This window comes from Pogoniulus pusillus, chromosome 26, assembly GCF_015220805.1.
Source record: "Pogoniulus pusillus isolate bPogPus1 chromosome 26, bPogPus1.pri, whole genome shotgun sequence".
Taxonomy (NCBI): Eukaryota; Metazoa; Chordata; class Aves; order Piciformes; family Lybiidae; genus Pogoniulus; species Pogoniulus pusillus.
This window is the reverse complement of record NC_087289.1, coordinates 12844350-12865217: the sequence shown is the minus strand read 5'-3', so window position 1 is coordinate 12865217 and position 20868 is coordinate 12844350. Positions and strand designations below refer to the sequence as shown.

The 20868-nt window shown below is 41.9% G+C and overlaps 2 protein-coding genes across 2 annotated transcripts in view; one reads left to right on the top strand and one right to left on the bottom strand.

The window, feature by feature from the left end:
• Positions 1-450: 450 nt before the first annotated feature.
• Positions 451-14782, bottom strand: PDCD10 (programmed cell death 10). Its single transcript, XM_064165049.1, has 8 exons — positions 14693-14782; positions 8163-8377; positions 7502-7555; positions 6077-6194; positions 5320-5446; positions 4568-4646; positions 4195-4277; positions 451-971 (listed from the first exon to the last, which is right to left on the bottom strand). The coding sequence occupies exons 2-8, from the start codon at positions 8256-8258 to the stop codon at positions 890-892; spliced, it is 639 nt and encodes a 212-aa protein (XP_064021119.1). The 5' UTR covers positions 8259-8377; positions 14693-14782; the 3' UTR covers positions 451-889.
• Positions 14783-14997: 215 nt separating this feature from the next.
• The window catches only part of SERPINI1 (serpin family I member 1), a 63372-nt gene continuing 57501 nt past the window's right edge, over positions 14998-20868 (top strand). Inside the window, exon 1 of the mRNA XM_064165048.1 lies at positions 14998-15102. The gene's annotated coding sequence lies outside the window, so the exon portion shown is untranslated. The remainder of the gene's footprint in view (positions 15103-20868) is intronic.

Sequence of the window (20868 nt, the reverse complement as noted above, 5' to 3'; positions counted from 1 at the left end):
CTCCTTCCCAAAACCGATACCAAGATAAAACCCTTTTACCTTAACATTTTAAATCCACTCTTGGCTGCATAGTCAGCTGCATATATTTAAAGCAATCCTCTGCTCAAAACCTTGGAGTAGCCTAGGAGTAAAACCTGTTAACTCACCACCAACAGAAGATTAAGAAAGAAGTGAGATTTCATTTCTACCAAAAGCACATCTCACTTCTGGGATTCGTTTACCATTTTGTTGAGCATCTTTTCATACAATTATTCTGGTCTAGGATTAGATCACAGCCAAAAAAAATCTCAACTCCTAAGGAAAACTCCTGAATCCTAGGTCATTTTGAACTGCCAGTAGCTCTAAGCACCCAAGTGATTGCCATTTAGTTATTTTCCCTATTTCAGTGAACACTTTGCAGTTGTAAGCAAGAAGAGTTACGCATCTTTGCGGAGATACAAAAAGACAGTCTAACAGATGTAAACTATTTATTGAATATTTGCCACCAATATTGTTAAATACATAATCTTGCAGTTGGTTGGTTGGGTTTTTCTTCTTCTTCTTCTGCCCACTTTCAAGTTAAAATGTCAGAAACAGAACACCAAATATTTACAATTCTTATAAGGAATGTTACATAATGACACATTAAGGCGTAAATTCTTTTGGCTTATAATTCTGAAAAGAATGATAATAGCAAAAAAGTGATGCAAAAAATCTTCCTGGTGAGATTATGGATTAAGCTACAATGTTTTACAAAAATATGGTGTAAGATGGCAATAATCCCATTCAAAATCCTGCATTAAGGGCCCCTCAGCAGGGGCTGATAATTTATACAGTCAAAACTTTAAAATTTACATATAAAGGTACCCTATCCACCATTGAAAAGTACAACTCTCCACATATACAGTTTTCAGGCCACAGTTTTGAAGGTCTGGAGTATCAAGTTGGTTTGATGAATTAGTCGGTTGGCACTTATGAACACGTTTATTGCCCTGGGGAAAGAGAAACAAAGATTGCTTCAGACATTTGTAGGAGAGTGCCCTTTAATAAATCCACTGTTACATTTGGATAGCTAAATACATTGGATAGCTAAATACACTGGCATCTAGGCTCTGCTAATGGGAAGTTTATCAGCGCTTGGTATCGATACAGGCTGGGGTAGAGGGTTGAAATTGAGAGCTGCTCTGCAGAAAAGGAGTTGGGGGTACCAGTCGTGTGCCCTTGCAGCCCAGCAGGCCAATGGCAGCCTGGGCTGCAGCAAAAGAAGTGTGGCCAGCAGGCTGAGAGGTGTGATTGGCCTCTCTGCTCTGACCAGATCTCATCTGGAGTGCCTTGTCCAGCTATGGGTCTCCCAACACAAGAGAAACATGGACCTGGTGGAGTGGGTCCTGAGTAGGGCCAGCTCTCCTATGAAGACAGGCTGAAAGAGTTGGAGCTGCTCTGCTGTGAGAAGGGAAGGCTCCAGGGAGACCTTATTGAAATACTGCTGTATCTGGAGGGGCCCTACAGGAAGGCTGGGGAGGGACTGTTTAGAAGGGCCTGTAGCAACAAGATAAAGGGTAAAGGTTCTAAACTGGAGCAGGGGACATTTAGGTTGCACATCAGGAGGAATTTTTTTGCAATGAGAGCAGTGAAATACTGGAACAGGTTGCACAGAGATGTGGTTGAAGTCCCCTCCATGGAGACAGTCAAGATCAGACTTGATGTGGCCCTGGGCAGTCTGACCTAGTTAGAGATGTCCCTGCTGACTGCAGGGGGATTGACAAGATGACCTTAGAAGGTCCCTGCCAACTGAATGCAACGTTTGAGTCTGTGAATATTGATGTCTGCCCATATCATGATCTACCTGAAGCTTACTGCTGGCAAACAGATTTGCATAACTAATCCTAGAAAGATTGTTTATTGGCAGGAACAAAGATTTTGGCTCTCAATCACCACTGACATCTCAATCATTTAATTCTAGGGGTTTAGCTAGCTAGGAAAAAAAATAGTGAAGCAGATGATTATTATATGCCTCTTCCTTTCAGAGCTGAACACTTCATCCCCTTAGTAATTCTGGAGTTTGGCATCCTTTCCTCAAGAAATACTAAGCACACAAGCGCATGAAAGGAACAGACTACTTCAGTTATCTTCATTTGTTAAAGACTTGTGGGGTCACTGAGTTTTCCAGCTCAGTAATGACATCTGAGCCTTCTAGTCTTTGAAGAGAGAGGACAGCTGGAGAGGGACATTTTGCAAAGGCATGTAGTGACAGGATGAGGGGTGATGGCTTCAAACTGGAAGCAGCCTGACTTATATTAGACAGTAGGATAAAATTCTTCCCCATAAGGGTGGTGAGGCACTGGAACATGCTGCTCAGAAACTTGTGGAGGCTCCAATCACAAAGGTCTTCAAGGCCAGATTGGATGGAATGTTAAGCAACCTGGTCTAGTATTAGGCGTTCCTGCCAATGGCAGGGGGGCTGAAATTAGATGATCTTTGAGGTCCCTTCCAACCCAAACCATTCTGTGATTCTACTATTTTATTTATTGCTGTTACCTTCTTGTGGCAGCAGGGTTAAATCAACATGGAGTTCACAGATTCAAATGACCTGCCATTCCACAAGGACATGAATACAAGCCTTATTTGGATTCCTTGCACTGCTGATAATATCCAACACTCCTAGCTTATGCTCACAATATGCAGCACAGCACTCATTTCACAAAGACCAGATTTGTTTAGCTCCCTCAGCATTGGTAGGGTACATACGTCACATATCCAATCCTTTCCCTGTTCTTTCAGTGAGTTTTCTAATTGACTGAGAGTCTACAAAATCCCAGCGTGGTATGGATCTAAAAGGGGCCTCTGGAGATCAAGTCCAGCCCTCCTGCAAAAGCAGGGTCACCCAGACCAAGCTGCCCAGGATCACATCCAGTAAGTCCTGAATCTCTCCAGAGAAGGAGACTTCACAATCTGTCTGGGCTGCCTGGTCCTGTATTCTGCCACCCTCAAAGGAAAGAAGTTTTTCCTTATGTTCAGGTAGAACTTCATATGCTCTGGTTTGTGCTCCCTGCCATTAACACAGGGCAGTACTGAAAGGAAATTGACCCCATCCTCCTGCCCTTTACATGTTGATAAGCATTGATAAGATATCCTCTCAGGCTGCTCTTCTCCAGGCTAGTCAGCCCCAAATCTCTCAACCCTTTCCTCCTTAAGAGGATTCCTCAGAATCTTTGTACCCTCCATTGGACTCTCTCCAGCAGTTCCCTATGTTGAACTGGGAAGCCCAGAACTTGACAATATTCCAGATGTAGCTTCATCAGAGTAGAGGGGCAGGAGAACCTCCCTCAACCTGCTGCTGCACTCTGCTTGATACACCCAAGGATATCAGTGGCCTTCTTGGCCACAAGAGCATGCTGCTGGCTCATGGTGAACTTAGCATCCACTAAATCTCTCAAAAGTCCTAGCTCACATGAAAACTTAACTATACATCAAAGCTATTGTTTTGGTATCCTAACCAAGTTGAGTCTCAGTTTCAATAGAGGAAAAAAGACTGCCTTGATAGAAGCACAGTAGTATTCACAGCTGCTCTCATCTCTTTAATAGACATTAAAGCTGGTTCTCATCTTTAAAATAGTAGCACATAGAACACTTTGGCACTATCAAAATCTGAGGATGCACTCATCCAAAACAGTTACTACAGTGAAATACAGAAGAATAGTGACTTCAAAACCCAACAGGAGTTGAAAAAAGCCTCAGTCTGAAATCTAAAATGTTCAAATATGAAAGGATCAATCGTCCTACAAGCACTACAAGAAGCTATAAAGGACAATGAAAATCTAAGTCAAAGAAAACACTGCCCAGATATTTCATGTTTGCATGCAGCATCTCAAGTAGGTAGACTGCATTTTTCAATAAAGCACTCAATTTTTTTTTGGTCCTTAGATACACCAAGAAAAACCACACAGGACTGTGAAATTTAGCTTCACCTGTTCAAGTTGATACTGCATATGATTGTTATATGGTGATTCATTTAACAGATTTTCCTTTCCTCAAAGGCATTCCAAAAAGAGTATGAGTATTTTAAAGCAATCATGACAGTCTGAGAACACAGGCAAGGAAAAAAAATAGGTAGTCCTGAAGAAGGTAGCTTAGAGCCCAAAGCTTGTCCTATTTTCCCCTGTTAGTCACCAAAGCCCTTCATTATGTAAAGTATCAGTACATGGCCATACTTACTTTCCATCTTTAAAATAGGTTTTCAGAGTATCACTGAAACTTTTGGAGTATTTTACAAACTCTTTCTTTTGATGCTCAAGTGCCTAAGAAAACAAACACTAGGATCAGGTCTTAGTTCACATATTGTTGAGTACAGTGAGAATCTTGAGGTTAAGCTGATGGAAAAAAAATCACATTCATGACAAGAGGGTATTTCAGAAGACAGAAATCATCCTCTCCCTATAAAACTGGTGAGACCTACCATACAATAACAATCCCCTTATTAAAGTATTAGGTCATTGACCAGTTAAGCTCTCCTATTAATCCCTGGGTCAAAAGGACACGCTTCCCCTCAGCCTACTGAAAATGCTGTATGAAAAGGTAGTGCACATACCCGCCGGTTCTGGTACTGGTATTTCTTGAAGACATTATTTACTGTGTCAAGAAGTTCCTTTATTGCACTTGCGATGTCCCTGTTTGGCAAGGAAGAGACAGATGTAATAGCTTTAAGCTATCCCATTTATCTGTTGGAATTTAATTCCCTTCTAATAGTCAAATACTTTGGGAAAAACTCTATAGAATAAGTGCTAGACAGGATTGCAGCAGCACTAAATGCTAAGAGCCTGACCTGTGACACAGGATTTCAAAGTGGGAATCAGGTAGTTAAGTTTGGTCAAGTATCTTAAGGGGACCTACAAAAAAGCTGGGGAGGGACTTTTTAGGATGTCAGGCAGTGATAGGACAGGGGGGAATGGAACAAAGCTAGAAATAGGTAGACTCAAAATGGATCTTAGGAAGAAGTTCTTCAGCATGAGGGTGGTGAAACCCTGGAACAGGTTGCCCAGGGAGGTGGTTGAGGCCTCATCCCTGGCGGTGCTTCAGGCCAGGCTGGATGAGGCTCCAGACAGCCTGATAGGGTAGGGTGTCCCTGCCTATGGCAGGGGGGTTGAAACTAGCTGATCCTTTTGGTCCCTTCCAACCCTGAGTGATTCTATGATTCTAAGTAATGTGGGCCTCCTGTGAGAAATCTCAAACTGTCCACTCAAATGAGTGAAGATCAGACTCCTCAATCATCTGAACATTCAGACTGAAATAAAAGTTTGACTCCACAATCCACAAGAAAGTAGACAGAACAGTAGCACTTACTTGATTGTCTGAAGAAACCTCACTCTGTCATTGATCTCATCAGGAATCTTACTAAGAATCTGTTTAAGTGCCCGTGCCTTTTCATTAAGATCTTGGAATTCTGGTTCTGGTCTTTCAATCATATACTCTAACAACAAGAATATGTTTAAACATACCATTAGTTTTTTACTCAAGTCTCTAGAGGCAGCTTGAAACTACTTCAAAAGTTCTACATCACTTCCATGTTACATTTGAACAGCATGAAAAAAGGCTATGGCCAGAAAACTGCAGTGAATGCTCTCTGCATAAAACACAGTGCAACAACAATCTTTATTACTGCAAGCTGGAAAAAAGCCCATCTTAAAGTGAAGCACTGAAGACACTCAAATGTAGTATTAAAGTAACTTAAAGCCTACAAATACTCCCTTTTCTGACAGTATAACTGCTGCTTTTACTTTAAATGAGAGAAAAGGGAGGTGAATATTGTACTCCATATATTTTTTCTGGTGTTAGCATTGCCAAAGGTGAATTATGCACCCACATAAACATGAAAAAATCCTAAACATACATTTTTCTATTAGTCCAACATGTCTTTTAGGAACATTTAACTGCTTCAAAAGAGGTAATCAAAAAATACAAATATTCTTCTACCACACTGGAAAAAAATCTATTAAGAAACAAAAAACCTCTTCTGAAAAGAGGCAGAGAGAAATGCATGTTCTTGGTTAGCAGTGCAATTACAAAATACACTCATTCAACCTAAGAGACAAGACACTACCTTCTACATCATCAGCTGCCATACGCAGAAGAGACTCTGTGAAGTTCACATCCACACTTTTCTTCTCCAAAATTTTCATAATGATGTCCTGTGTGAGACCTGGATTTTCTTTTTCAGCCTGTGCAGCAAAGAACATTTTTAGTCTTAAACATGTAAGAGCAAAATATTGCTAACAAAGGCAGATTTTCATGTGTCTTGCCCCAAATACTGCAAGAGCTAGCTGTAAACTTGAGAAGTCTGATGGCTTTCAACTAATGGATTATATTGAAAGCCCTTCTTCCACAACAACATCCAGTTTTCCTGGATCACAGCAGTGGTTTTGTATGACAAGCTCTTCCAAGAAGCTTTTCCACTCAGCTCAGTTTGAGTAAGAAAGTTTTTCATTAAGTTCTACAATCTGTTGTATTTACATAACCAGTAAGCTTTGAGACAAAAGATGTTGTATCCATTGAATTCGATTCTCTCAAACACAGTGCTACTTCCCCACCTTCAAGATGACATTTTCTAAGCATGCCTCTTATCAATTATACCAAATGCTCAAACATCATCTTGGAATTGCTTTTTCAGGGGGAAAAAAATCCCAAACAATTTTTGATTGATGACATATCAAAGTAAAGCTAAGCTCAATTAATACAGGAAGTGTTCACACTACCTGTGCTATCAAAAATTGCTGCAGTGCTAAAGAAGGATGAGGGCATGTGAGGTTTTTAGTTTGCAGTAGCATTTCCAGCAGTACCTCAGTTTTCACATCTGCATTCTGCTTAGCTCCTTACTACCACTCCAAAACATTTAGTTCATATGAACTCTAGTAAAGACTTAGGGCTGCCTAGGTGCACTTAAAGCACAGGAGTAAGGAAGTACCAGCTGTACAGCTAGCACTTTAAGGTACATCATGTCTGCAATTATTTTTGTTTAAAGAAGTCAAGAATATCACAACTTTGGTGAAGCAGCATATAAAGGAACACCTACATATTCATTCTTAAGGAATACTGAAGTCAGAAGAATCTTTTATTCCATCTACTGCTAGATGCAAATGCAAACCTTGAACTTATCCTCATCTACACAAAAGAGTAATTCCATTCCCATTCACTTTGTAAACTATTCTCAAAGCATGCTGCATGCCTTTTTCTCATGAGCACCTACTCTACATAATCTTGTCACTTTATCATCCTATTACCTTCACTGATTGCCCATTTAAGCCTTTGTACCACATGGACAAGATTTTTTGTTTAAAATTGCTCAATTCAGATTTCCACTTACAACATTTGCAGACATCTTAAACTCAGTCCATGGGCTGCCCATTTAACCTTTATTTTTAGACTATTAAATCAAAGATGCAAGTCCTCAAAGACAAGGAGACAAGACAGGTGCCTTTTTAGCTCCATCACGAATGATACACCTTTAAACAATCAAGTTAATTCTCACCTTAATAAAAGCTGCTCTCAGTGTCTGAGCTGCAGATAGATTTACTCTTTCTAGCTGCAATGAAAGTTTAGAATTATTAGCAATTCTAATGTTATCAGAACAAAACAAATCAAGCACCCATGCCTTGCCTCAGAATAATGCAAAAGGGAACTGACAGAAGCATTCAAGTTGCTAGTCTCATCTGAGGAAGAGGTACTATAAATTTAATCCCAAAGAAAAGACTTCACCCCAACACAGAAACAAAAACCAATCATGTTGCTGGACATGTTTTGCATTTGTCAGCAGAAGTCTGACAAGCTTTTGAGCACATTTTGGCAACCTGACTACTCAGAAAAAAAAACATACTCCATTAAATTCTATGAGCAGTAAAATTAACATGTATATAGCTATTCACAGGTACATGTGCAACTGTACATCTCCTTATACCACAGACCTAACATTTCTTACCTTTTACCTCTGCAAAAGTTAAGAAAAAAGACCATGGCCATGACAACTAATAATCTGATGAGCATGAAACTGTATTCATGGAAAGAAGGCTAAAACAATGCACAAAAGATGGTGTCAGGCACAAAGCTTCCCCCATCGAGATAAGCAACCTGTTTGTGTGATTGCACTACCCTGTGTAAAGGGTTCATTGCATTTTGAACAAAATGTAGCTTACCTCATTAAAGACAGGGTACATAACAGCATAGAGAGGCATGGAAACCATAGAAGTGGTCTCTGCTTCATTCTTCATCTCTTCCATTGTCATCCTCATTCAAAGACCCACTTCTCAAGGAAAACACTATAGAAGCAAAAAACTCCTCATTCACCAAAATGTTTCTTCCTTTTCCTCGTTGTGCAAGAATACTTGAAGAACTTGAAAAGTATCTTGTCCTTAAGTTATGTGAGAAAAACACAACACATAAAACACAATTATGATTGCTAGTGACTGACAGGTTCCAAACAGGAAAAGGTACAGAACATGAGTTGGTTACTACCCGGAAATTAGGAATTACTTCTGGAATTGAGTAAATATGCAACTTGAAAACCCTAACTGAAAGTTACTAAGTGAACAGGTATGTTAAAGAATAAGGGACTACAAAAAGGTATTTCACTTCAAGTCCTCATGGAATTTTATTTTCTCATGGAACTCTTTTTTTTTGCCATGTATTACAAAAATCTTGCACCACTCATAAGCAGCAGTATATAACATTTCTGACAGCTCTCAGAAAAAGCTTTAAAAGCACTGCATGTTGTAAGCCCAAATCTCACACACATGCACCATGACTACTAACATTACCTACAAATACTCCATATTTCTGCACATGCATTGAGCTGCGATTCTACTGGAGATCAGTACCTCCTTTCTGCCCATTTCAATTCCAAATACTCTATCTTTGTCCTTATATAAGCAAAAATCTTAGGTCATGTTTCCACTCAGGGTGTGTCAACAGCTATGTTAACTCAATGGAAAATTATTGTTCCAGTAACTGAACCAAGGTTTTGGAAGTTCTCCACCCAGTCCAGCTCAGCCTACCCAACATGGAGTGATCATAGCTCAGACCCAGAAATTATGTGGAAAATAAAAACCATCACCCTACAGTCCATGAAAAAAATCCTTGTTACAGCTTCCCATATTTTCTGTTCATAAGATTATTTTAAAATATTTTATGTAACATAATTGACTTCTAAGGAGCTAAAGTCAAAGTTAGAAATAAAGATACACAGAAAGAGATTAACAGTTTAGTACTTAATGCACCAGAGGAGGTTTTTTCCTCCTAACAACCACCACACATCAAGCATTTATATGTTCATGTATTGATATTTTAGTGAGAAGTGGGGGGAAAAAAAAAGTGGAACTTTCAAGAAACAGAAGCTACTACAGTAATCAATCTCATCTCCCAATACTTTGAAGAGATTAAAAAAGGCCAAGATATTTCTTCAAGCTATATTCCTCATTATGCTCTGCACTGGCTAAAAGTCTCCAGGCTGTTTAAACAGAGAGATTTTTCTTTTCCCATGGCAGGGATATAGTAGTTTAGCCATAATTACACAAGTCAATTTTGTTATTGATTAGTCAGCACAGACAACAAATATGGATGTCTCAACTGAGATGAGTGAGACTAGTGAAGAAATGGTCACACTCCTGAAACAGCCACAGTTAAAAACCCATATAGAGACAAATTCAGCATGACCACAGTAACATGGGACAGCTCTTCATGCAATCCTTCTGATGTGGACTACTCAGTGCAAAGATCTCATCACTGTTTTACTGTCCTAACCTCTCAAACGTGACATAGGTGAGCAAATTCCTACAGCCACAGAACAGGATTACAAAGACTTTAGAAGGAATCTGTAGAGATGAGATGTCCGCATAGATGGAACAACAAAAATTAGGATTCTCACATTTTTAATCACCTGCCCATAGAGATTTTACAGCTGTCAAAAACATGGAAGATAGAAATGAATAATCATAATTCCTAAAAAGTTGAATATCTTTAAGGAACTTGTTTCAGAGTTATATAAATTCATTCAAGGTCTAGTCAATGGGGGAGAGAGAACTTGTCTGAACAAGTTTTCACTCACAATAGCAAGTACAAGCTGTCCCATTTATTATACGTGGAGATTCCCTCCACTAAATGTGCTGGCATGTACATGACAGAGTGGATGGAAAACTGTTTGGTTTACTGTTTAATTTGGTGTTTCTGAAAGGTCACTAAAATGTATACTCCTGCAAGATGCTACTCTAACACCACTGAGGACAGCATTCACAGATTAGATAAAATCTTGCAGTAAATCAGACTACTGTATTCTCACAGTAGGTGTTTAACAGTTAAATGAGATCATCTAATATTGTTTTATCCTACCCAAAAGACTTTTGATCATGGGAAGAAGGGTGAAAGAAGGACGAAAGAACCATTAAATATAATTACTTTGGTTTTGAATTAGTGTCCACAAAGAAAAGGAAATACTAACTGAAATGATGGATTTCTATGATGAACACCTATTACACTGTAGACTACCATGAAGAACTCATTTTCTGTTGAAGAGCCATAAGCTATTGTTACTAACCCACAGCAGTTAAATCCCTCATATAAAAACAATTACACTCCAGGTATCATTACCTCTTTACCAGACACTGACACTCTCCAAACCAAATACAAAGCCTTGGATTTATATTAACACAAAGTGTACAAGTGTTGGAACTAGAGAGAAGATGTAGATACTACTGGTCTTTGCAACCACGGATCAACTGCTTATCTTTCAGGTGTTAATTCTGATGTGCTGGGGCCTCTGCTAGTGTTAAATAGTTGGGATAACCCTCACTTTGATTTGCATTACAGAAAGCTAGTTTGTCAGAATTGCAGAAACTCACATATTGAAGAAATTCTCAAACCTAGTTATGGACCAAAGCCCCATGAAAACAGAACTTTTTGCTCTATTACTTAGATCAATTACTAGAAAGTTCAGTAACCTTTGAAAGAGCCCAAAGTTTAATGCACATCATCACGCAGCAATAGAAGCTTTCAGTATTTCTGCTGGTATGTGATCAAAAGCAGCCATCTGCATAGCTGCCAAGCTTTATAGCAACACTGTCTTCCAAAAGCTTAAACTCATTTCACTACAATCTCAAAGAGTCTTTTATTTGAGACGAGTTCACCCTGGTTTCATCTGCCAACTGAGGGTTTGGGTTTTTATATTCCCAAAGAAAAGATGGAATAGGATTCCAGGAGAAGGTGATCTGTTAGAGCAGCACAGGAAGTCCTGGCAATTCACTGTAAGCTGAAAAAAAAGGTGTTACTCTGCTGGCAAACCTGTTAATTGGTCTAAGGGGGAAGACAAAGAGAAGGTAGCAAGATACCGCCAAATATTTATATCTGCATGCAAGCGTGATCTTTGTTACAGTAAGACCACAGATTCTATTTTGCCTGTGCAATTAGAATCATGCTTCATGCTCCATCATGAAATCAACCATCAGAGAGATTGTACAGAATGACATATGGAATTTGAAGAGAATCTACATTTGAAAGGTCTGCTAAGATGCCAGTTAAAACAATTCTGCTGCTCAGCCTTAAGCCATTGAACATATCAAGCTGAGTTCCAAGAGAGGTACTAACATGGAGTATATACTTTCACTGTCAGCATAAATCTTATATTCTAACCTTTAAGCTCCAGCACTACAACATTATCCCAGCTAAAAATGGAGAGGAATGGTATGCTTTAGATCAGAAATAAATTTGAAAGGATTTCTCAACAGACCTATTCCCCCATATCCATCCAAATGTATTTTAAACCATTCCACTGAACTTCATCAGCAGAAAAACTACATTAAGATAACCTTTCTGTAAGGCAAAAAGGGCAAGTAGCAAACCCCACCATACTTCCCAAAATGTAGAGCTACTGCTGTCAGTATCTACGGTGATAATTTGCTTTCTCTAACCTGTTTCATCTACCAATTGACTTTTGCTCATGCACTAAAATCAAGTAGAACTACAGAGCTGCTCTGTAACACTGTAATCAACAGATTATGACTACACAGCCCACATCTGCTCACTGGCCACTGTGAAAACAAGGAAAGCATCCATGAAAATTGGTTAACACTGTCATCTGAATCAGTGTTTCAAGAGAAGAGAGCAGAGTCATGATTACAACCTTCAAACAGTTTTTAAACCAACAGAAATATGAGGCATCAACTGGCAGAATTTCAACCCTCCACTGTCAGCAGTAGATTTACTTGTACACTGAAGCCTCTATTCCCTTTTCCAGGCTCCATCTACCTTGTCTCTGGAAAACTTTAAGCACTCAGACATGAATACTCTTTCAGAACAGTAGTAAAGGGGAACAAGGCCTGAGGCTGTGATCTACCAGAATGATTAGTTCAATAGTTGGCTTCAGTAGAAATCACGGTTCTATTCCTGCCAGGAAAGGCTATCTTTACTGCCAGAAGTTCTGCTCCACTTTTTCAAATGAGCATTCAGGAGGTTTTACTTCTAACCTGATTTGAGACCTCTGAGTCAAAAGAAAAAGTGACTTCAGTTCAGGAAGAGTGGAGGAAGTGAAACAGCAGCTTGAATTCAGTCCTGAATTGAATTAAAAGCAAAAGAGCTTGTCTCTTATCTGTAAGACCAACATGCATGGGAGGAGGGTGTTTAGGTAACTTACTAACTATAGTTGCAAATTTTACAGAAGAAGAAAATTTGCAGAGCATGCTTTTTTAAAGTATATGCATACCCCATGCACAGCCTGGCAACTAAGCTTACCTTATCAATGGTCATTTAGAAGAAATGAAAACATTGCCCTTTTCCTTGTCAGATGGTAGCTTACCTGTCAGTGTGGTATTCCTGTTAGGGACCGCAATTATTTCCCACTGTATAAGGTACACTATATGGTACATAGCTTAAAGGCTTTGTGCTTCAGACACACAACTACTTTACTCTTCTTAAACCTAGGGGACTTCATGGCAATATGGTTAAACTGACTGGAACTGGCATACAGATAGGATATCTGCTAGGATAACATCTGTATTTTAAAGATCAGTACAGATAACAAGAAAGTTTGAAAAGAGCCCTAAACCTACTGCACTGCCACAAACTCTTACACATTCCACATGCCACAAACTCTCACACCCAGAAGTTTCACTGAAGAGTTAACAAAAGGAGAGTCACCAGAACACAGCATTGAAGTTTCAAAAGTATATTTAAATACCTCTCACTGGAATAGATACACAGTTTTCAAACTTCTCCATGCTCATGTAATAGTCACAGTTGACTTCACTCTGACAAAGCCTAGCTGCTTATGCATTTTATTACTGTAATTCCTGTGACTAATTCAGAAGTCACACGAACTTGCAATAAACCCAAGATATCTATTTTTAGAATCCTACCAACTTAAAACACCGACACCCAACCCTACTCTGAAGACAGGTTTAAAATTAGCTCATGCTTTCTTGCAATGTTGAGCTTCAAAATGGAATTTAGCCTGTCCTAATACACCCAGGTGTTATGTCTGCCCACCACTATAGCCTCCTGCACTGTGTCCCAGTTTCACTAGTTAGCAACATCAATATTATTACACAGGACAACCAAAACAGGTCACTGTCCTTAGCATTTACAATCACAGTGTATCCCTGTTTCTTTCTTTTTCTTCCCTTTAGGAGCGTTAAAGGAAAGCTATGAAACATCAAGGGGCAAGACACTTTCGAACACAGAAATACATTCCAACAAGTAAACAAATACCAGAGGGCAACTAGCTCGTCTGATAACAGCACAAACCTGGGCCAAGGTTTCAGGCATCAGCCCGGTATGTGAAAGCTACAGGGATCTACAGGGAGGGAACCAACCAAGCTTAATGGGACAGTCAAGGACTCAGCGTCTCCCCCGACTGCTCAGTCACTAAAAGGTGCACAGCACAGGGTATCTGTTTTTCCTTCCAGGCACTTTCGATTCCCGCTGCGGTGGGGGGGTGGCCCCAGAGTCTCTTGGCTTGCGGAAGGGAGCAGAGATGCCCTTTTCTCTCTCCCACCTGAGGAGGCACTGACCGCGCCGCTGCCGCTGATCGCAGCCACCTGACAGCGCTCCCTCTGCTCCGACGTTAGGACGAGCTAAAAATACTCCACATCCGGGCCTATGCTTCCCAGGCCCGGGCGTGCCCCCCAGCCGCCCTCCCGGGACCCAACAGCCAGAGCGCGGGGCGGCTCAGGCCGAGGGGCCTTTAACCAGGCACTCCCTCTTCGGCCGCCCTCCCCAGCCCAAGGAGAGGGCCCCAAACCACGCACTGGTGCAGGCGTACGGAGGGCTGCGGGAAGGGCAAAGAGAAGCCCTCGTCCCGCTGCTCCTCTGCCTCAGGGCGAGAGGAAACAGGTCCTCCGCCCGGCAGGGCCGGACCCTCTCCCCTGCAGGGAGGGGCATGGATAGGGCACCCTCCTTCTTTCCCGCAGGGCGAGGCCCGAGGCCGCGCTCACCTGCGGTGGGCGCTACCGGCGGCCCTCACCGTTCCTCCGCCAGTCCTGTCTTCCCCTCCCCGTCGCCCCTAAGCCAGGCCCCGATGCTGGAGAGTTTAACGCTCCTAACGCGGCACAGCCTTGAAGGGCGAGGCAGGCCCTACGCAAACACACCAGCGGACTCTCCCCACCCTCCGTCCGCCCTCGCTGCTCTGCGGGCGTACGCCGAGGAAGAAAGGGCAGCGGCGAGGCACGACATAGCACCTCACCTCCCGCCGACCTACGGAGCCCTCGGAGCTCTCGAGGGGGCTTCGCCGCCGCGCCGGAAGCGCCTGCGAGAAGGAAGCGTCCGCCGCTGTTACCACACACCAGGCGTTGTCCGGAACTAACCGGCAGCCGCACGGGGCCCTGGGCTTCGTAGTCCGCCAGCCTCGACTACAACACCCACAATGCACCGCGACACCGGGGTGGGGGGCGGAGACGGGCGGGGGAGAAGGCGGCGGGAACTCCCAATCGGAGAGCGGCGCCGGCGGAGCCTCTGTGGGGCGGGGCTGGGCTCGACTGGGCTCGGAGACTAGGCAGGCGTTGGCGACGGGGGGAGCTCACACCCGCGGCGGAGCGCGGAGCGGCGGGCGCAGCAGCGGGCAGCGGGCGGGGGCGTGGCGGCAGCTGCGGGCCGGTGAGTGCGCTCGTCCCTTGGCTGCAGGTGTGCGTTCTGGGCGGTGGCTCCGGTTTATGTCTTAGACGGAGAGAAGCTTTTCGCTGCTCCGTTCCGACACGCGTGTGCGGGTGGAGGGAGCGGCGGTGTGGGGGCCGCGGCGTTCCGTTAGCGCCTGAGGGGTGGCAGGCTGCGCCCGCCTGAGGGGAGAGGCGGCGGTGGGCAGCTGCGGTGTTTCTCCTCCGGTCACAGAACTTAAGGGCGTGAGGAAAGCAAATGCAGAGCCTCTGCAGGTGTTTTCGGTCACCCCTTGTCCCTCCGCTTGGCGTGTGCCGGGGAGGAGATCGCTCGCGCGTCCCTCAGCTCCGCTCGCCGCCGGCTGCGCCTCAGCGCAGTTCGTTTGCAAGTTGCGCTGGGCTAAGTGTGGCGCCAGCAGCAGCAGTACCGAAACACCTCTCCGTGCCGGAGAGAGAGAGATTTCGTGCAGGTCGGTGTGGCTTTTCTGATCGCTGCTTTACCGGAGCTGTCCTGAAGCCCGTGTCTGAGGGGCTATTCCCGTCAGTGACAAGCTGGTTCCTGTCATTTCTTAAGTGCTCGGCAGACCGGATAAGTTACGGAGTATTTTGGCTGCTAAAAACAATCAGTAAAGTTGTGTTTGTCAACGTCATGGCGTTATTGGAAAGCTGTGTGAGTTAAACTATCTTTTAAATGACCTGTGCGTGGAAAGCGCCAAGTCAGTTTTGGATTCGTATCTGCGCTTCTGACGCAGCAGTCTGAAAGTTGCCTTTTGCGACCGCCTGGTTAGCGCTACCTGTGTTAGCCAGGCGCAGGTATTCCAGCGGGAGCAGATGAATCGATAGGGAAATCATTAAACTTGTCAAACGTACATTGTAACTTCTTGCAGCGGTGGGTTGTCTGTCTGGGCGCAGCGGGATCGTGTGCACGTACCATTGCCTGTTCCTGCTCCCTGACGCCTTTCATGAGGGCGAGCAAGAAAATCGAGTGACAAACCCCCATAAATAAATACCTGAGTTGTTGCGCTTGGTTAGCGGATTGAATTCTTCCCACACCCCCTTGGTTTGTGCTGATCGGATCTCTCTGATATCAAATACTCCCCACGCGTCTTGGTGTTAAAGGGCTGCTTAGAAACTTTCCCGGTATGTGTGAGTTGCATGTTAATAATCAACAAGAAAATCGAGTGACAAAACCCCATGAATAAATACCTGAATTGTTGCACTTGGTTAGCGGATTGAATTCTTCCCACACCCCCTTGGTTTGTGCTGATCAGATCTCTCTGATATCAAATGCTCCCCACACGTCTTGGTGTTAAAGGGCTGCTTAGAAACTTTTCCGGTATGTGTGAGTTGCATGTTAGTAATCAGCTGCTATCTCTGATTCACCCATTCTTATCTCGTTGCTTTGGGTGATCAGCACTTTAATCTGATGGTAAACGATGCTGTGGTGCTTAGGTGAAGAGATGTTTACCAAAATGTCATAGCATGGATTCAGCCAGATGTATGTCTGTGGTAGTTTATCCCTTCAGAGGAACTATGAAGCTGCAGTCCAGCAGGTGCTAAAATTTAGAGTATGTAATCATTAATTTTGTGATAGTTTTTCAGATTCTGTCTTTTTTTTTTATTTTTGGACTGGAGTCATACTTGCATATCTAAGCCCTTTTTATTTTTCAGAATGACTGTGGCTTGGTGATGTGTGATGAAGGATAATGGCTGTGGGAGGGAGGGAAGAAGAATGATTGTAGGCTTTTTCTTTAAGGTAAGGGTCATCTACAGAATTACACAGGCAACTTAAGAGCTAATACAAGCTGAAGGCATGTGGCAATATTAAGTTTGCTAATCTGTGCAGTCATGGGTTCCAAAATTCATCTTCAGTAGGCTATCTTATATGTTCACATTCTCAAACTGAGTTCAAGACTGAGTTTTTAAATTTGGTTTGACTCTGTTTCTCCATTTGCCATGTTCAGTGAATGATTTCTTCATATGCGTGTGAAAGTATTCATGAAGTTGTCCCTCATCTACTTTCATGCTTTTGGTGAAACCACATCATAAGGTCTGTGTCTGGTGGCCTACTAAGCACTTTAACTACAGCACTGCTGGCTGAAGCTGATTCCAAAGATGGCCTAGGATTAGTGCACCTCTGAGCTGCCAAGTGACTTATTCCCTGCAGGAGTGTGCTGGAGTGGTGTGGTTTTGTGTTCTTTCTTAAGACTTGGGTTTCTTCTTGCTTCCTCCCCTCTCTTGCTCTCAAATGGAAGATATGTCTGTTGATAGGTGGTCTAGCAGAGTTCTAGGAATGCAGTGTCGTTATAGCTGTTTTGAAAGTTATTCTGCAAGTGTGTTGCATTTATGCATAGCCCAGTTCGAAACCCAATCTTCTGCATCACAGAATGTAGCAGTGGAGAGGATTTAGTGTTGTCACATTGAGATCTGGCTGCTCTGAACTCTTTGACAGTCCTTTTCAACTAACACATCTAATGTTTGGGTTTTTCTGTTTTCCTCAAAATTTCAGGTTTGTTTTTGGGCTGCTTGGCAGCCATGAAGAGATATTTTAGGCATGGCTGAGTGCCTTTTAAAATAGTTTCTGACAATCCATGTTCTGCACAGGCTATACATTATTCTGCCTTTCTAAAGCACAGTCTGAATAAGAATTAGTATAGGGTATGTCTGTCTTGTACTCAGGACTCGTCTAATTATGCTGTGTGTTCAAAATAATGTTAAAAGATAGAGTGTAAATGTGGCTTTAAAAATAAATATCTGGTTTTCTTTGTTTTCTGCACACTGGTAACAGTCAATAGCTCTAGCTACAGGTCACTGTAGTGATGGTAGGGAAAGACATTTGTACAGCCAGTTGTGATCAGTGATAACTTTGTATTTTTCCTCAAATACTTGAAACAACAGAGTAGTTAAATTGGAAATATAATTTCAATTCTTGGGTTTAAATCATGTCTTTCAAGCACTGCTAGTCTTGTGAATCGAATGGCAAAAGGTTATTGGATCTTGGTGGTGGTAGGAAATAATGTAACAAGTATTTTTGCAGGAAGAAAGGAAATGCTTTCTGAATCTTAAATGACTTGACAGAACAACACCTTTTCCTTAAACTGCTTTGAAAATTGTGCTGGAGGTAATGAAGCTGAGCACTGAAAGACAAAAAAAAATCCCACAATTCAATAACAACTGTAAAGTTTGAGACTTATCTTTGCTTTTGGTACTTAAAGCAGTACACAGTGACAGGGATGTGACTAAACTGCATCAATTGCCTTAGGAATGTATATTTTTATAGTGTAAATACCTTAGTTATGAGAAAGGAGGATTATGCTGGAGAAGGTCTCTAACAACATAGAATTCAAGTAGGATGGTTTCCTGTATGAAAAAATATCTTCAGTTTCCAGATGTCACTGTAAGAATGCCAGGTCATCTCTTTCATTTTCTGTCCTCCAAATTCTGTTTCTGAATAGATAATTGCTTATTATACTAAACATAAATGTGGATAAATGATATACGCTAATATGAAAAGCTACACTACAGTGTATCCTTTTAAACCCAAAAGGTTCAGTTTCTTTTTTCTGTTGGTCTGGTATATATATGCACACACCTTCTGCTGCTTGTTGATCCTTCAGCCCAGCCACAGTGAGAGGTAGGTATGTACGTGTTGGGAGTTGTCTGGTGACTCTGCATTTAAAAGCAAGAACCCTCCTGATGGTCTGGTCATTGTCTAGCTTCCTTGGGCTGTGCAGCAGTGATGTTCTTTTCTGCCTGTTTGTGTTTTAAGCAGTTCTGAACAGCATCTTCTTTGGTGGCCTTAATAAAGTATGTATGATAAAGAATTGTTTTTATGTGGTGTGATTAAAATATCAACTGTAAGGTCATGTCCTGCTTTGTTGAATACACTTCAAAGCTAATGATTATGCAAACTGCAGACTGTGGCTAATGTGATAAAAGCTGCATGAGTTATCTGCATCCTTCTTGGTCTTTTAGAGTCATTGCAAAGCAGCTGGAGCCGTGAGATGGGAAAGGAGAAAATTTCTTACTGATACAAGCTAATGAGTTAAATATGTGTCTGGCTTTTGGGTTAATAAGATTTGACCTCCTGGGTTGTAAAGGATTTTTGGTTTAGTTGAGTGTTTAAATATTATGATCATTCTTGAGAAATATTTTTCCAGACCTTGAGACTATTCTTGCAGGAAGAATCAATAACAACAAGTAATGTGCTGTCTGGAAGAAGAAAGTTAAACCCGTGGGGTTGTACTCAGTTTAAAACCAAATAGCCAGCCTCTTAATTGGAAGATGTCTTTCCATTCATTTATGTACTTCAGCCCTGCAGTCTTTCACTCATTATCATTACATCTGAACAAATAATTGCTTAATAATGTAAGCTGTTTCCAATCTGCAGTGTATGTCTGACAATTCTAAACCCTTGATGACTTGATGGAGCTTCTGCTAGAGAGATGTATTCTGTCAGAATTGAAATTGAACCTGTAGACATGCAGCAGGATTTCTCACATATACAAAGCTAAGTGCTTGGTGGCTAAGAATGCTCTCTCCAAACCTTGGAAGAGCTTCAGTTCCTCTGTTCTGCTTTCATCTATTTCTGTCATCCATGTTGCTGTATTCACAGTGGGTTTGGGGGACTTCCTCATCTGAGAAGTGTGAACTGTCACTTCCTTTCTAACTCTGAACAACATTTTTAAGGTTTTGTTTTACTTTTGGTATTCTGACTGAATTCTGAGAGCTTTGCTTAAACACCAGAGGAAAGCAAACACTTTAATTGCCTTTGCACTAAGATAGTCCACCCAAACACTTCCTTACTAGTTGAGTTTTGCATCTGTTACTTTTTGAGCAGCAGTACCGTTCCAGCCCTTGATTCTCCCGGAGAAGTTTGGAGTAAGCTGGAGAACTTGGGACATCTACTTTTCAACATGATGGTTTTAACTGTCTGTCATGTCAAGGTAGGGTTAGGAGCATGGGTACTTTGCCAAAGACAGCTTGTCTGAACTCCTCACGATCACTTAGCCACTGGAGGTTGCCTCCTTCCTTGACAGAATAGCAAAACGTCATTTTTCAGCAACTGTTCCTAAGTCTGAGGTCAGGTTTGCTGCCCCAGTTTTCCCCATACATCTCAGTTAGGTAAGATGTAGTTAGAAAGAAAATAAGTTTAAAGATTTAAGACCTCTGTTTTAATTGCTACACAGAATCTGCCCTTTTTGAATGCTTTCCTTTCCACATTTAAATTAAAGCAGCTCTTGGAGCATTTAATGATTGTGTACTTCACACAGCAATTTGAGTTCACTGAAGCAACTCATGTTTTCTTTCTCAGCTATCTTTTTTTTTTTTTCAAAAGAAGCATTTGCTCTAGTTTCTAAACTATTTAAAGCTATTAATCAAAGCCTAAGACAACATGAACAGCTTACTGTAATATCAGGTCTTCAACTTGAGGTCCTCTTGATGTAAAGGAAAGATGCTGAGATTCCTGCCCAAATTGCTGTAAGAATCCATAAAGCCTGTAGGTGAACGAGATAACCTTTTCATCTGCACAGAGAAATCTGAGAAGTGGGAGGAAGAAGAGAGGGGAGGCAAGTTATTTTTACTGTAAATATGTCAGTTTATTGACTTGTTAATTTCAGAATTATTCAAAAACGCAGGAGGAAGAAACAGTTATGTCTGCCAAAACCAAAGTAATTAGTGGGAGTTGAAAGATATGTAGTGATTCTTACAAGTACTAAAGAGAAATAAACTAGTCTTTTATTAAACTGGATATGGACTTTTAAGACAC